Source organism: Pleurodeles waltl, chromosome 4_1 (genome assembly GCF_031143425.1).
Source record: "Pleurodeles waltl isolate 20211129_DDA chromosome 4_1, aPleWal1.hap1.20221129, whole genome shotgun sequence".
NCBI classification, from domain to species: domain Eukaryota; kingdom Metazoa; phylum Chordata; class Amphibia; order Caudata; family Salamandridae; genus Pleurodeles; species Pleurodeles waltl.
In genome coordinates, this window is record NC_090442.1 from 441,234,055 (window position 1) to 441,251,366 (window position 17,312).

The following is a 17,312-nucleotide window of genomic DNA, read 5'->3' on the forward strand; positions in this document are numbered from 1 at the left end:
ATTTTTTCTATTTTTGTGTAATAAATATGTTTAGATTTCAAGTAGTATCGGAGCTACTGTTTTCTTTCACAAATGTAATGTATGTGACCTAATAATTATGTAGTTTACATTTTAATTCTTTACCATTGTGTATAAACTTCCCAAAATATCTTGAAATGATACACTAGTCTGCTTCATTCATTTTCATAATGTTCTTCTCATTTCAACTCTTCTGATCTCTTAAAAATAGTGTAAATAAACGTTGATCTCTTGATGTTAAAAATGAACTCCTGACTTCTAGAAACGTACACTTTTAAAACAATTTAACATAAATATGGAAAACTCAAAGTTATATTAAACTTCAGTAATTAAGTCCCAATGCATATTTTCTGTGACTAAGAGTCTGTATGTTGATATATGAGGTAAATGTTTGAGGTGTATGAAGACATGACTGTTTTCTTTCATGGAGGATGACCTCTTGACTCACTAGAAACACCAATACTTATGGTCCTCGTCAATCGTATCACCCAAAACATTTGTAATAACAATGGAACTAAACAGGTACTTTGCATGCCTGCGACCACACCTGAGAACTCTGATTTCATTAGTCTATAAAGTGTGTCTCTTCTTCAGTGAGTCCTCTCACTTTCCTGGTGCCAAATCACAAAGTAGGTCAAAGTCCCAACAGATGAGTTATCATGCATGCCTGCCAACTATTTCCCTTTATTCACAATGGGCCCAGATGTAAGACCTGGACATTCTCAACATTTCTAGCTTTCAGAGCCTCCTACTTTTGCGTAAATCTACAATAGGATAACTGTTTACATTCAAACAATCCACTTATTGAGGTTTATGGTTGCACTTTTAGAAAGTGTATTTTTATTCCAATTACAAGTTTTTTCACTGTGGAGGATATGTTTCAGTCACACTGCTGTTAAATATCGGGCTATGCACTGTTTCGTCTTACCCTGAAAACAAACTTTATACATTCTTTTGTAGGGGCACTGGTCGGTATATGTTCAGAGCAGGAAAATAGGAAACTTTTGATGAATACTTATTAACCTCTGAATTTGTTAGAGTTTCCAGCATTTCCTATCAAATTCTCCAACTGTGTTCCCTATTTCCAAAACCTGTTTATTCCCGCTGAGAAGCTCTCATTGAGAGATTAAAATTGCAGCAGGTTTGAGTGAATTTTACAGCAAAGCCAAATATACATTGTCATTCTGTTAATCTAGAGCTGTTCTGAGTTTGGGCATCATAGTTTTCAAGATTGTATGTGGCACTTACATGTACAAAAAGCACTGTGAACCTGGGACAGTTCTCTGTAGATATTACCAACTAGTTCAAATCACCAAAGGGAGGAGAGCACCCATCTCCACACTGTTGGCACCTGAATAAGACATTTTTTATCAGTGTATGGGAGTGCTCCAGCAGGGCAAATGCTATTTTACCTAGAGCTCTGAAAAGTCTTCCATCCTTCCCACTCACCCAGAAGGAAACAAGAAGCAAACAAATCTGAATTTCTCCAGCTCTATGAAAATGGAGTTTGAGAAATAAGTGTTTGTGAATTTAATTTGTCAGCAGCTTTGTTGAAGCTTTTATGACCACAGGAATCCTTTTTAGGTTATTGAACTTATAGGAGGAGGAACATTTTTGCAACATTAGTTTTGTGATCTTTTGGTGGTGTCAGGCGGGTAAACTGATTAAGTTACATACAAAGTTGTCACATGGGTGCACAAAATAAAACCTTCTCTCTTGCAGGCCTCTATTTAAGTCATCCTTCTGCCACCCTGCCAATGAATATTACATCCTAGATGTGTGTCTGAGGTCTTGTAACATGAGGCCAGATGTGCATGACATGCACGGCTGAGTACTCGGATTTACGCTCCTCTAGGCAAATCTGCAGTATCCTTAGCTGAGACTGTAGTTCTTCTACAACAGTCTCAGCTAAGCTTTCTAAAATGCATTTCATATATTTTAATTTCGATTTTTTTCGGATAACATGATGTATTATTTTTCAAATTATTCTGAAATATCACTTATTTTCAGATAATATATTTTTAAAACACATGTATGTCACATTATCTAAACCTTTGTTGTTAGTGTGTAGTGATGTTATCTTCTGTACCGAGTATATTTCCTGACGAATTGATTGCAAACTGTAAATACAAGTACATAATAGCAATATTTACTGTCAAAAACGTACACGAGGATGTAACAACCCATATGTCTAAAAGGATTATTTTCTTTTAAAATTAGTTTTGAGCCCTTATAATAAAAGCTTCTCTAAACACGTGCAGCATTCCTTAGGAAAGGTACGTCGATGTATGTTTAGCTGCAATCAATGACTCTAATGGCATGGACTTGTACAAATAATCAATTGGAAGGCAATGATTACCATGTGTAAGCATGATTAACGTGACTCGCCTTTTTAAATATTTCAGACCACAAAAATTCGTTCCTCTATAATTGGAAATGTGTAGTGTATTGAGTAATAAATTCAGCAGCTTCGTATCTTTTGCAAATAATGTTAAACCAGCAATCATAAATATTTCGAACGTAGATCACGATAATTTCAAGGTGAAATGTCTGTGTTAGACGTACAACTTAATGGATCAGTAGGTAGAATGCATCAGGTTTAGGGGCATATTTATACTCCGTTTGCGCCGAATTTGCGTCGTTTTTTTCGGCGCAAATTCGACGCAAAACTAACTCCATATTTATACTTTGGCGTTAGACGCGTCTAGCGCCACAGTTCATGGAATTAGCGTCATTTTTTGGCGTGAACACCTTCCTTGCGTTAATGATATGCAAGGTAGGCGTTCCCGTCTTAAAAAATGACTCCGATGCTATTGCGTCGGATTTATACTCCCGGGCAAAAATGACGCCCGGGAGTGGGCGGGACTAAAAAACCCGCATTTGCGCCGGATTTTAGCGCCTGGGTCAGGGCAGGCGTTAAGGGACCTGTGGGCTCAGAATGAGCCCAGAGGTGCCCTCCCAAGCCCCCAGGGACACCCCCTGCCACCCTTGCCCACCCCAGGAGGACACCCAAGGATGGAGGGACCCATCCCAGGGAAGAAAAGGTAAGTTGTGGTAAGTATTTTTTTGAAAAAAAAAATTGGCATAGGGGGGCCTGATTTGTGCCCCCCTACATGCCACTATGCCCAATGACCATGCCCAGGGGACATAAGTCCCCTGGGCATGGCCATTGGGCAAGGGGGCATGACTCCTGTCTTTGCTAAGACAGGAGTCATTGCAATGGGGGATGGGCGTCGTAAAAAAATGGCGCAAATCGGGTTAAGACGATTTTTTTGCCTCAGCCTGACTTGCCCCATTTTTGGACGCCCAAACGCCATTTTTCCCTATGCCGGCGCTGCCTGGTGTACGTGTTTTTTTTTCACGCACACCAGGCAGCGCCGGTCGGCTAACGCCAATCAATAAATACGGCGCCCGCATGGCGCTTCAGAATGGCGTTAGCCGGCGCTAATTTTTTTGGCGCTAAACTGCGTTAGCGCAGTTTTGCGTCAAAAAGTATAAATATGGGCCTTAATAGATTAAGCACACGCAGTTTTTATTTAAGATATTATAGAAGTTGCGTTTACACTAAATAAAGTACCGCATTCAGATAAAGTGCTCACAATTGTGCACACATGTGGTGCGTTGCATCTTCATATGCACAGTCCAAATGTCATACATAGCATCATTCTGTGCGTGTGTGAATGAAGTGCCGGGGAGTTGCACCGCATATTGATGGACAGAATGCATTTGATATTCATGTCAACCACGCGCGGCTGAGAAGTGTGTTTTGCAACACATTCAGCCAACCAGAAGGATCAACGCTAACACATCAGCGTGTGACCGCGGCCTGGGAATAAGAACTAGAACATGGTCAAATAGCAGAGGTGACAATGTAGGGAGGAAATTTTTTGTAAAGTGCATCATTTCGTTATTATGTTTTGATGTTGAAATATAGTATCTATGAGGACGCACATGTGCGCACAACAAACATTTCATATTCTGTGAAATAATTTCTGGTTAATAATCATTTAAAACCTAAAGTAGGCAAAATCTCTCATTTAGGTGAAAGGCAATGTCCTTATTTTGATGACTGATATTTTCTCCTGGAGTACCGTTTCTGATTCACTAAGATTTGCACTATGTACTTCTTCAAGTTAAATGTATTCCCACCTGCCTGCTCAGCCAAAGTTTTCAAGCTGTCTAAAGTTCAGATTTTGAAAAAATAAAGGTAAATTAAATAGATTACCACGTCTACGAGGGTAGCTATAAAAATAACGATTTATATTTTCTGCTTAGAGAGAGGGACATTGCTAAGTCTATATAATTTAAAAGGATTCCATTACTAATATGACATTTTACATGTCTTAAAGGTAAGCCAAGTTGTTTTATGTATTTATTAGTAGAGGAACATGTCTTAATAGCAGGAGGAAGGTCAACACAGTTTCTAATTCGTCGTGACAGTTTATACATTTAATTTGAATAAGGTTGTGCAAATATATTTTGGAAGGGAGTAGTCTCAACACATTTGCAGAAAGCATACCTCATGGAAACTGCGGCAGGCTAACATGCACCCCAGTTAAGGTGAAAATGAAAACCAACTATGTCATTTGGTAGGCAACCAATCGGCTCTTTCAGTCATTTAGCAGTTGTCACTTTCTGCACTGACACCTGTTGTATGCAGTTGACCTTTCCCATGGGGTAAGATTTTCCATGTGACATGATGTCATAAAATATGTTCCCTTAAAAGCTTAATACGTCTTCACATGTTCCACAAACGGACCCAGGACATTTCCTCTGTCAATAACCCAGACTGTGTTTGCCGCAAACAAATAATATAAATAAATTTGAAAACTTGCATACTTGCTTTGTGGATATCTCCATCGCTGAAATTGTAGTTGGTTCCTAGAGAAAAAGCAGAACAAATGCAAATTTGAGACATCTTTGATGAAAATATCTATAAACACAAGGTTTCCTTTTTTTTCAAACCAAGATTGCTTCGATGTGTATTATCTGATGATTTATGTTTTCTTCAGTATTAATCTGATCATCAATATGAATCTTGTGTGTGGTTTGATCCAATTCAACAACAGATGTTTTGCTTCAACATTTGTCATTAGTACTTCCCATTCTTCTCGATCGACTAAAGCCAATAGATTACTATAGCTCACTCTTCCAGGAAAGCAAACACAGTTCAACTGAACGCCATACCTTTCATAGTAGGAGCGAGAGAGAAGGCAAGAGACATAATAAGTACATAGAGACAGAAAATGAAAATGGGAAACGGCTAAAAAATATTAACCACTCTGTAAGATGAAGATTAGAGCTACATTATGCATGTGGTCCTTTTTATCTAACGTCTCACTTAGCAATCTTGAGATGCACTTTTGTTGACTCTCGCCTCACTTAATCGTGCTACCAGTATATTCTATAGGCTTCATTACTTAATATATGGTATAATTGCTGGTGGGAGTAATTGCCATCAATGGAAAATTAAAAAAATAGACAAATCGCTAAAGTGGAACTCACCAATTATTGGTGGTGAGACGGATGAACACACTCAGTTGGTCTGTGACTTTTACAACACAGCATAACTATTGGGACTCCTAATTACAGGTAAAAGTATGAGCCACAAATTGTGGTACTTGCCATAAGAAAAAAGATAAAGCACCGGATGACCTTGAAAAGTGCTACAAGCAGACATAAGATGCACTAACTGATTTAAACATTGTGTGGGATCAGCAAACACTCAGGCATGAACCAAGAAATATTTCATATGCAATGGATTTCATACATACTTTGTCATCAGTTTTATATTTCACCACTGGTGGCAACTGTGTAGTTTAAACGGTATTTACTTACTGGTGGAAATAAATCATTGTCTTAAAGTAATGCTTTGAAAAAGTGGTAATTTCAGTAAGAGAAGTACTTGCAGCTGCATTAATAGCTAGGGACAATGCCATTTAGTCAGTTTATTGTCTTGTTTTTTAAATTAAAAATTGTTCATTCACCACTGACAGTATTCCCTCTGTAATAAGGCATGCACTGATTCATCAAAATATCTAACGTTTAAAGCGACAGCAGAAGAAAGTGTAAAACTGGCTTTATTCTTTTTGCTATTACTCATCAGCACATTCAATGAAACCCTGAGATTTGTTCAGCCATTCAGGCTGCTTAGAATAAAAAGCATTAACTTTTCCTTTATTACTACAATCTAATTTCAGTGAAAGTGACATATAGCTGACCAGGACAGTTGGTATATGGGATGAATTGCAGAGGGGAAAGCTGAAGTGGCAACTTGTAAAAGCTGTTACACCGACATGTTGTAACCTCATTGTGCACCATTGCACGTAGCTCACACCCCTAACTCAGGGTTGAGCAATTAAAATGAATCTCGGGATATTTGCTAAAAAATGTAATATGATGATTGCAAATTCATTAATCTGCAAACAATTACATCGACTACCAACACAACCCCGAAAAGAAGATTTCTAAGTTAACACTGAACATCCAGCAGCTCATTTACAAGCCACTTTCAGTGACGCTCCAGTGGAGCTGTGCCATTTTCCATATTCACAAGGCGGTGTTAAGCTACTTTGCCTGACTTAATACCGGCTTGTAAATATGGGCCCCCGTATGCAGTTTTCTGCGGCAGAGGGGCGTGCAATGGGTGTTGCTGTGGGAGTTCCACTACAACACCCACTGCATTTTTACACTGCCCCAGATTTGCGAGGATTTGAAAAACCTGAGGCAGGTTTGATTTCTCCTCATTTTTGTTTTTTTCCTACATGCACTGCATTTTGCAGCACACAAGAGCAAATCACCTTTAATGATTGTTTTTGTGCAGAAAGGGACAACTTAGTGCACATTAACAATCATTCCTTGCAACGCAGGCACCCTTGCACTATGGTGCAAGGGTTCTTGCATTGGCACTAGGCAGCTAAATTTAGTGCCAGCACTAGGGAGAACACAGGGGTGCACCATATTGTTTTAAATACTGTCCATCCATGCATTTCTAAAGTGACGCAGCATGGCGCAACCAGTTTTGGTGCAGTGCTGCGCCACTTTTTAATAAATGAGGCACTAAGTTTTTAGTATGGCTGTTCACAGCATTAAATATCAGATTACTAAGTGATGCTATTCTAAGCACATAAAATGAATGTATTTCTATTTCTTACTTTTTGCCGTTTTACCAACTTCCACGGTGTAGAAATAGAAGTAATATAGTTACATAACACACAAATATTTGGAACAAAACTATTGCAAAACTTGTCTTTGGGAAATAAATTTAAGGCACTCAGTGTGGTTTAATTAGAGTACATGTTGTTTAGTTAATTGATGTATGACTAGTTGATAATAATAGACAGTTCACTAAGACATTTAGGCCCTCATTCTAACCCTGGCGGTGTAACACCGCCAGGGCAGAGGGCAGAGGAAGCACCGCCAACAGGCTGGCGGTGCTTCCAGGGCCATTCTGACCGCGGCGGTAACGCCGCGGTGAGAAAAGGGGAACCGGCGGTTTCCCGCCGGTTTTCCCCTGGCCCAGGGAATCCCCATGGCGGCGCTGCAAGCAGCGCCGCCATGGGGATTCCGACCCCCTTACCGCCAGCCTGTTCCTGGTGGTTTTCACCGCCAGGAATAGGCTGACGGTAACGGGTGTCGTGGGGCCCTTGGGGGCTCCTGCACTGCCCATGCCACAGGCATGGGCAGTGCAGGGGCCCCCTAACAGGGCCCCACCATGATTTTCACTGTCTGCTGAGCAGACAGTGAAAATCGCGACGGGTGCCACTGCACCCGTGGCACCCCTGCAACTCCGCCGGCTCCATTCGGAGCCGGCATCCTCGTTGCAGGGGCATTTCCGCTGGGCCGGCGGGCGCTCTTTTGGAGAGCGCCCGCCGGCCCAGCGGAAATGTAAGAATGGCCGCCGCGGTCTTTTGACCGCGGTGCGGTCATTTGTCGGCGGGACTTTGGCGGGCGGCCTCGGCCGCCCGCCAAAGTCTGAATCAGGCCCTTAGTCCATATGACATTTCATACAAAACATGGTAGCAAAAAGTGATTTCTTTCCTCTTTATATCCTATTTTATCTTCTCTTTACATAATACCTACACAATTTGAAAAATGTTGCATTTTGTTAATCTTGTATGGAACTCCTTGTTGTTGGTTCTACTGTCCGAACCTGGTCGTATATTTTCTCTTTCTAAATTCTGTAACGGTTGTCAATTTAAATAATGATTGCATCGAAATTTAATTATCATGTAACTTGCGATTTTTGGGATAAATTATGAAACAAACATTTCCCCTAAATAGGTTAGTAATCAATCTCAAGGTATAAAAAGAAAACAGTACACACGATGTTCCAAACAAACATGTTAGTTGTCGCAAAGGAGCAAATCACTTTCTTACCCTTTATCAATAAACTAAAATATATATCACCTGTCAGTTGTTGTCCAAAATCCAACAAATATACTGGGGACACAGCATCTTCCACAAGTAGTCTCTGTTGCAGCTATAATTGTACCATTTCCTAGATATTACTCATAGTTCAAGCAATGTGGAAATGTTTCGTAACAAGCACCCTGTCCTTCCCCCATTAGCAAGACACATATGTACCCTACAAATTGACTTGGTCAGAAGGACTTTTAATGTGATTGCCAAGCCACTGCCAGGCCTTTAAATTATGGTGTGATATTTCCAAGAGCAGCCAAAGGTTTTTCAGTAAAACCATCAAGAAGTTGATAACATGCACTCTACTGAAAACTGAAAGATTACCTTTAAAAATCATAGCGGACTGAATAAACACCATTTATAAAAACAGAGCATGTTACCAGTGTTCATTTGTTGCACCTTAGCATTCATGCGCATCTGAGCAGCTCAGAGCATGGTGCAAGTGTGGAATGACCCAGAAACAGCACTACCTTTTAAAAAGAGTTAATGTAAAGACCTTGGGGTTAGACAGCATTGGTTGTCTGTGAGAGATCTATTGCTCCTAATGCATAAGATATACTGAGTGGGGTTTGGATCAGCCACTTGCTTGTTGTCAATCTCAGGTCACTGGCCGCGATTTGAAGGTTTTCCTCCCTGTTCTTGTGTTTCTCCTGGCCAAAAGCTCACAGTGCATATCTTTATATCTTTACTTGGTCACTTCTCCACTTACCCCTTTTAACACCTAAGTGCCCCAGCACACCCTATTTACTCCTCTCTCCCGTCCCGCTACCAATGTTACCCCTTCCACCTCCTGCTTTCAATTTATTTATATATATTTTTTTCCCACCCCAGCACACCCTTTGATTACTGTTTACTCTCCTCCCACTCACCCTTTTCCCAGTGACCGGTCCCAATCCCTATTCTATCCTGGTATTCAATTGTTCATTTATTTGTAGGTGTGCCCATCACTTACAACGTTCTACTGAGACTCTTGGATCCTTTTATTGTTTTTTCCTCTCCCTTTCTTTTTAAATTTATTTTACTGCATTGATACATTTACTAAAATGGCAGTCAGTCATTCTGGAACTGTAACTAAAACAATGCAAAATGGCCTATGGTGCATCACAACAAATGCACACCCATGCCTCATGACATGTGCACACAATTGAATTCTTAGAACGCTTGCACACACATCAGCAGCCATCTTGGAATAGCATCATGCACGTGCATCACAGTGCATGCATATGCATTAATGGCTTTCTTGGAATGGTTTTCCTTTAGTATATAGAACCCATTCCGTGATAGTCAAATGGCATCTGCATGCATGACTGTAAACTATGATGCATGTATTTGCATGCAATGTGATGCAGTGATGCCTATTTTAACATTTGGTAAGGCCATTAAAAAAATAGTAAAGTCAGGAGCTTGGGCTTTTCAACCTGAGGTTTATTAGCTTCTGCAGTGATTGTTTCTATCAACACAATTAATTAATGGGCAATCTGCTGCAAGATGTCTCTGGATACTTTCAGTCATTTTTTTCTGATCTTCAGCCTTTAAGCCTCTACATCCTTTTGCAGATATGATTCGGCCAATGCACTTTCGATCGGTTTTTATAAATGCTTACTAAATTCCCCTATATTACCATAAATAATGAATACGTTGCATACATATTTTAATCCTTTATAAAAGTTGTAAGAAGAACCTGGCAAAACACGTTTGTTAATATTCAACAATATTTTGTTCTACCATTTAGAGAAAGCTGTAAAAGTGATTAATGAAACTTAAAAGTACTAAATACTGATTTTATCTTAGTTCCTTAGAAACAATTGTGAGTAAAGTAGTGAGTTTGGTATTGGATAGCCTCTCAGTCCAGCACTGCCTGGGCTTAGGACTCGGTGGGCTGAATTTTTCCTTTCCCTATCTGATGCCCCTATACACCACTAGATGCTGACTACTATGACTCCTGGTGGCCTTGAAAGGTTGTTTTCCTGCAGTGCTTGTAGCACCCTCTGATTGTGTCACATGTATTAGTGCCTGAAGCAATTGTAGACAACTATTCTGTCAAACTATGTGACACCGATATCTTCCGGTCGGGACAGTATATAGTCTACCAACTGGTCAATCCAGGGACATTTTGTAACTCAAACGCTGTGCCCTTTAAAGGGGCCATCCAGTGAAAAGAGAAAACAAAGTTCCCCTTCCCTTGGTCGAGGCTCACTGTGGTATCTTGCATCAAAGAAACCAATGCTAGAGTGATGGGCAGAGCTCAACAGAATGTTCTCTTTTCAGCAGTGAAGCAAAGTACTCACAGTGAGCATATGAGCCTATCCATACCAGATTTTTAGAGCGCGGTATTTGAGCTTCCATTAGTAGGGAAGGGTTATCGTTCTCATCCAGAAGTTCTTTGACCAAATAAAAACACACCTAAGTTTGCTAGCATCCAGATAAAAGAAAACCTTTGATGTGTGTTACAAAAACACAGATCTAAATTCAGAACTCTGGCATAATTAAGAGATTTTTTTCAGGATTGTGGTTTCTTCCTGTCACATAAAAGCTGTTATTAACATTCCATTTACTGTAGCAAATAACTCTATTATGTATGTGAGGCATTAAGGCGCAATTACTCAGTTATCATGCATTCATCAGTTGGCACCTAGTAGTACTCTAGAGTGGATAATATACTGCAACATTCCAAAGCACAACATGACGAATCTTGCTGTCTCATTTATTCCCAATTTCAAACAGCTTTCAGAATTGGGTTTGAAGCATGTTTGGAATCCAACTTTCTTACTGATCCACATCGCCAAAAATACTTTATGAACTTCTTGATATCCACGAGCTTACCTGTGACTAACACCTTTTCTTGCTATCTCTTTATTTAAATGCAGCTCTTATATGCTAAAATGCTAGTTATTCATTATTTCTTCTCAAATGTCAATGAGTTTCTTTTAGTTCCAGCAGCAAACATCCGATATGTCCAGGGTGGTTATAAATTGTGCACCTTCCCACTACCTTCCAGAATTAGGGGCCAATGTACTAAATACTGGTCCTAAAAAACTGGCCACAATTTGCGACATTTACAGAATTTTACAAACCTACCTATGTGTTTATAGTTCAGTTTGTAAAATTCCACTTCCGAAAGAGTAACAACCTGGCCTCCATCATGGATATTAATGACATAGGGCCATATGTACGAACACATTTTCCCATTGACACAGAATGGGAAAAACCCTTTGCTACATTTGGCCCATAGTTCGCAAATCGTGGCTCAGTACAATTGTGGCAATCACAAGGATTTTGGATGGCAAGGGTCAGCAGACCACCTTGTCTGTGGTAGCCTTCAAATAAAGCAAAGTGTTGTTCCCTACAACCTGTTGTCCTTAAAGGAAAGAATGCCGCATTTAAAAGTAGAAGATTTATTTTTTGGGAAAATGTGCTTTAAATTTATTTTAAGCTGCCTATTACCTCACATTTTGTTTTACAATCACAAAGGTAAAGGCACCCCTGAACCCTCCCACCTTTTGCGAATGAATTGCCAACCGACCCCAACTCATTTTAATGATTTGAAACCACATTTTGGGTTGTAAAACATTAATATATTTCAGACCAAATCTCTATTTGGAAGGGACATCTGCCACTCACCAGTCCTAGTAATGATTCCGTACGGAGTCAAAAAGGCTTTTTTAGGAGTCCTACTGACTCTCCAAATGTATTTAGTACATTGTTAAAATATTTGTGCTGTCACAAACAGCAATTCACACTGTTGGAGACCGTACAAACATTTAGTACATCTGGCTCTTTAAGAAGTAAAAATGCAATTGTGTGGAAATTGTGATTGGTGAGACCTCAGCACCTCATTCAGAAACTCTTTTGTGCACCTCATCTGAAAGAGTATGCTCAAAAAAGTCACCCTTGCGTGCACAGATTCACATGCACAAACTCAGGCACTTAAAATGTGCTAATTCAGGATTCAGCATAATGTCCCAATGTACTGCACCTAAGTGCAATCAGTTTTCAATGATATTGACATTTTTGTGCATGCTGGTAATTAGGATCCTCTGAACAGGGATTCAATCATAAACCACAAGGTACCAGGGAGGCTCTTTGTGTACTGCAACTACCAGACATGTCGCTTTCTTCCTATTGGTGACTTTCAATTGGTAAACATTATTGCACAACATCACTAAAAGATCCCAAAGCAGTTGAAAATGGTGTCTTTATTTGCCAAATAATTCTTATTTAGCAGATAAAAACATTGTTTCATGTGCTATACTTATTATCTTTTCGTTTTCAATAGTTTTTGATTAACTTAGTTATTTGTGGTTCATCATTCAGTTTGGAGAATGATGAACCACGAATAATTAATTTGTTAGATGAAAACAAGTGTTTCGTTTGAAAGACTGAACATAAATCTAATGGTAGTATCAGTGCTGTGCAGTTACCCTTTCCTTATAAAGAGGAAGCATGGTCAATTCATGGTCTCGCACCATTAGCTTCAGGGAATCCATTCATGTTATTGGTCTCTAGAGTATGTCTCCCCATCATGATAAAAAAACAAAACAAGGCTCGAGTTAAAGATTTAGAGGAAATGGCCCTTTCCTATCTACACCACTTTTCAATGTTATTGTGAAATCAATGGAGTTGGAGGATAGTACTGGGTGGCTGGACTTGATGATCAGTCTTGTGTCAGAATCTCATTCCACTCTTCATGTGTTATTCAGGCTGGGTCGAGTACTAGAATCCTATGAGTACTTATGGACGTTCTCCATGTTCACATGTGTAGGTATTCTGCAAAAAGTAACTGGGCACTGAACTCTAGCTAAAATATAGCCTCCCTTTGACAGTAAGGAAGAGGAAAAATCCAGATGTTAAAAAGTCGAAAGATTACTGTGCATGACAAAGGATGTTAGAATTTCAGGATGGAACCCAGTATATCTCAAGATGAAAGAACTGTTATTTGTGCAGAAATATGCAGGAAATTATATTTCAGAGCCATATCACAGTTTTGTTTGTATATGGATAATTTTATGGATAATTATTTTATTTCATTCTGTATAGTTGATATAGGATGGACCTTGCGACAAAGACCTGCAGGGGTCACTAATTATTGGTGGAAGAAGATGAATATCAGATTCTGTGCATGACTAAATAAAGAGGGGTCTGGGCACAGAAAGCCCGTTTGTCGTGGAGGGAGGAGCATGTAGAGAGTGTTGGACTTTTGCTTATGCAGGGTCATCCCCAGACTTTTTTGCCTCCTGCCTCCTATATTTTTCTGACATGTTGCTGTTGGCTTTTCAACTCTGAGCACTTTACCACTGCTAACCAGTGCTAAAGTGCATATGCTCTCCTGTTTAAATTGTATGTAAGTGGTTTATCCATGATTGGCCTATTTGAATTACTAGTAAGTCCCTAGGAATGTGCACTAGAGGTGCCAGGGCCTGTAAATCAAATGCTACTAGTGGGCCTGCAGCACTGGTTGTGCCACCCACATAAGTAGCTCTGTAATCATGTCTCAGACCTGCCACTGCAGTGTCTGTATGTGTATTCTTACACTGTAAATTCGACTTGGCAAGTGTACCCACTTGCCAGGCCTAAACCTTCCCTTTCCTTACATGTAAGGCACCCCTAAGGTAGGCCCTAGGTAGCCCCAAGGGCAGGGTGCAGTGTATGGATAAGGTAGGACATATAGTAATGTGGTTTATATGTCCTGACAGTGAAATACTGCCAATTTCGTTTTCACTGTTGCAAGGTCTGTCTCTCTCTCATAGGATAATATGGGGGCTACCTTTAAATATGATTAAAGTGTAGATTCCCCTAGAGAGTAGATGGACATGTGGAGTTTGGGATCCCTGAACTCACAATTTAAAAATACATCTTTTAGTAAAGTTGATTTTAAGATTGTGCGTGTGGAAATGCCACTTTTAGAAAGTGAGCAGTTTCTTGCTTAAACCATTCTGTGACTCTGCCTTGTTTGTGGATTCCCTGTCTGGGTCAGTTGACAGTTGGGTTGTTTTTCACCTCACCCCAGACAGTGACACAAAGGGAGCTGGGGTGTGATCTGCATTCCTGATTAGCCATCTCTGCTAGGAGGGAGGGGTGGAGTGGTCACTCTCATCTGAAAGGACTGTGCCTGCCTCTGACAATGCTGTCTCCAGCCCCCTGGTGTGTGTCTGAGGCCTTGCCTGGGCAAGGCAGGATTTCACAAGAAGGTGTGAGTCCCCTTTGAAGGAAGGTGACTTCAAAGACTAAAATGGGTATAAGAAGGGCACCCAAACTTACAAACTTTAGAAACACTTCTGGAATCAAGGGGAACCTCTGCCTGGAGAAGAGCTGATCGCTGAGGAACAAGTGCTGCCCTGCCTGTGACTGTGCTTTGTGGAGCTTTCCTGCAGTGCTGCTTCTGCCAGAGTAAGAGGGCAAAGACTGGACTTTGTGTGCCTTCCATCTTGCAGAAGAAATCTCCAAGGGCTTGATGTAGAGCTTGCCTCCTGTTATTGAAGTCTCAGGGATAGCAAAGACTTCTTCCTGCCAGCACCTGGAGTCTCTGGAGAGACCCCTACTCTGCTCTGTGGTGCCCTTCCAGTTCCTGGGACCCTGAAAGGAGAGGCTGGCAGCCTAAGGACAAAAATACACGCACCGAGCACCGTGCGGAGAAAAGATCGACGCGAAACCGATCGCGGCTGAGAAAACGACGCGACGCCGGTTCCGCAGCTGAGAAACGACGCCGCAGGAAACGCGACCGAAAAACCGACGCCCGGAGCAGGAGAAACGACGCGCAGCATCGCTGACGGAGGCTGAGAGATCGCACCCTGCGCCGCGGGACTTTCGGATCGTCGTGTGGCTGGCTTTTTCAACGCGCACCGCCGTGCCGAGTTGTTTTCGACGCACACAGCCGTGCAGGGTTACTTTCGACGCACACCGCCCGTGCGGGGTTATTTTTGACGCAAACCAGGTACATTTTCACGCTAGCAGCGCTAGTGTGTTGTTACAACTACCTAAAGACTCTCTTTATTTTAAACCTTTAAAAAAATCATAACTTGACTTGTGTATGTTGGATTTTTGTCGTTTTGGTCTTGTTTTGTCTAGATAAATATTTCCTATTTTTCTAAACTGGTGTTGTGTCATTTTGTAGTGTTTTCATTAAGTTACTGTGTGTGTTGGTACAAATACTTTACGCCCAGCACTCTGAGGTTAAGCCTACTGCTCTGCCAAGCTACCAAGGGGGTAAGCAGGGGTTAGCTGAGGGTGATTCTCTTTTATCCTAACTAGAGTGAGGGTCCTTGCTTGAACAGGGGGTAACCTGACTGTCAACCAAAGACCCCATTTCTAACAGAGAGTAATAGTAAAAGCATTGTTTTAAATGGGCCGGTACTGTCCGGTACGGAGTACCGGCATATTTTTATTTTGAGAGGGAGAGTACCTGCTCTTCTCAAGAAAAACGTATTACTTTTAATTGGAGAGTACCAGCACTTCTAAGAAACAAGCAGGTACTCTGGTGCATAGTACCTGCACTTCTATTTTTCAATTTCAAGCACTGAGTAAAAGGTACTACAATATTCAACTATATATTTACGAACATAACAATTTACAGTTAGGGGCTAAAAGATGACGTTCCTTGAAAAAAAAGCCATGGACTAATAATTACAAAGGAGTAACATTATCTCTTCAGCAGACATGAATTTCCAACATTTGGTGTGCAAATTCATAATATATAGTAGTCTACAAATGTTCCCTCTGTTTTCATTTGTATTAAAATGTGTTATAATGCCATGAACGTGTCCATTTGCTGTCGTTTAGCATGACTGATATGGGAATTTCACCCTTGTATACAAAATGAATTAAATGTTATATATGGGATAAAAAATATATATATATTCCACCCAGAAAAATGATTAATTAATGAAAACTCTATCCAGGTGTGCCATTCTTGAGTGTTTCCATTTGTAAGCTGACAGATTAGTATGATACCTTTATACGAGTAACAAGTAACTTCGAAAAAGCAGTTTTGCCATGCTGATTACATGAAATGGAATTAAGGTGTCTACTGCCTCCAATGAAGGGCGAGTTTCCTCATTATAATGTTTTCAGATTTAATGACTGCGGATCTGCTCAGCGCTGTCCCTGCCCGGCCCTCACCTGCCACGGATCACAGACGCTGCTGCCGTGGTTCAGTGAATGTAAAACATGACGAGATTCCTTTCCAGAGGAGACAATACCTTTATACAGAAAACCATAAATTACATGTTAAAACGGAAAAATACTCGCTAAATGATGTGTACTTAGCTATTGAAGAAGATGGCAATTTGGGCTTGGGTGTCTTGTCTCCTAAGAGAAGCAGTTCAAGATGTGTGCATTATTGGTGCTTTTTATGCGGACAACCAAGAGGAGACGACAAGGACCAGTGCTGCTGTGTTCATGAGGTGTATAGTAACCATGTTTCCTCAAGTGACATCTGTCAAGTGAAAATGCGAGCTAAATGTCAACGTGGGAGGCCTTTGTGATGGACAGGGCCTCGAAAAGAAAAAAAAAATGAATGGTGGCCATTTTAAACACTGTTAGATAGGTCTTCTGGCAGGTAAATTCCCATCTGCTTTTTCTCTCGTCTGAGAAGAAATAGTTTCAGAACATAAACTCCACAAAGTGAAAGTAATAAATGAATTCAAGTCACTTTGTTCCTATCTCTTAGAACCCTATATTTATATCCTCGACTTGTTTGAAGGAGTTCCTCTTTACTGAATGCTCACTCCCCCTTTCTTTTTAGTCAGGTGGTGGTAACGCTTTTGATAAAGTGTCTATAATTCGATCATACGCCCACATAACATCCAGCTATCTCTTTTTTGGAAGATTTCGTAGAACACGTTTAGTTCTAATACAGCTTCAGTCCAGTGCCTTTA

The 17,312-nt window shown here is 40.5% G+C and overlaps 1 protein-coding gene across 4 annotated transcripts in view; it reads right to left on the reverse strand.

Annotated features, from left to right (window-relative positions):
• SEMA3A (semaphorin 3A) overlaps positions 1-17,312 on the reverse strand; it is a 428,574-nt gene that overhangs the window by 47,079 nt on the left and 364,183 nt on the right. For all 4 annotated transcript variants that reach the window (XM_069228709.1, XM_069228710.1, XM_069228707.1 and 1 more), the window contains one exon: positions 4,858-4,899. In XM_069228709.1, coding sequence (XP_069084810.1) covers positions 4,858-4,899 — 42 coding nt within the window. The remainder of the gene's footprint in view (positions 1-4,857; positions 4,900-17,312) is intronic.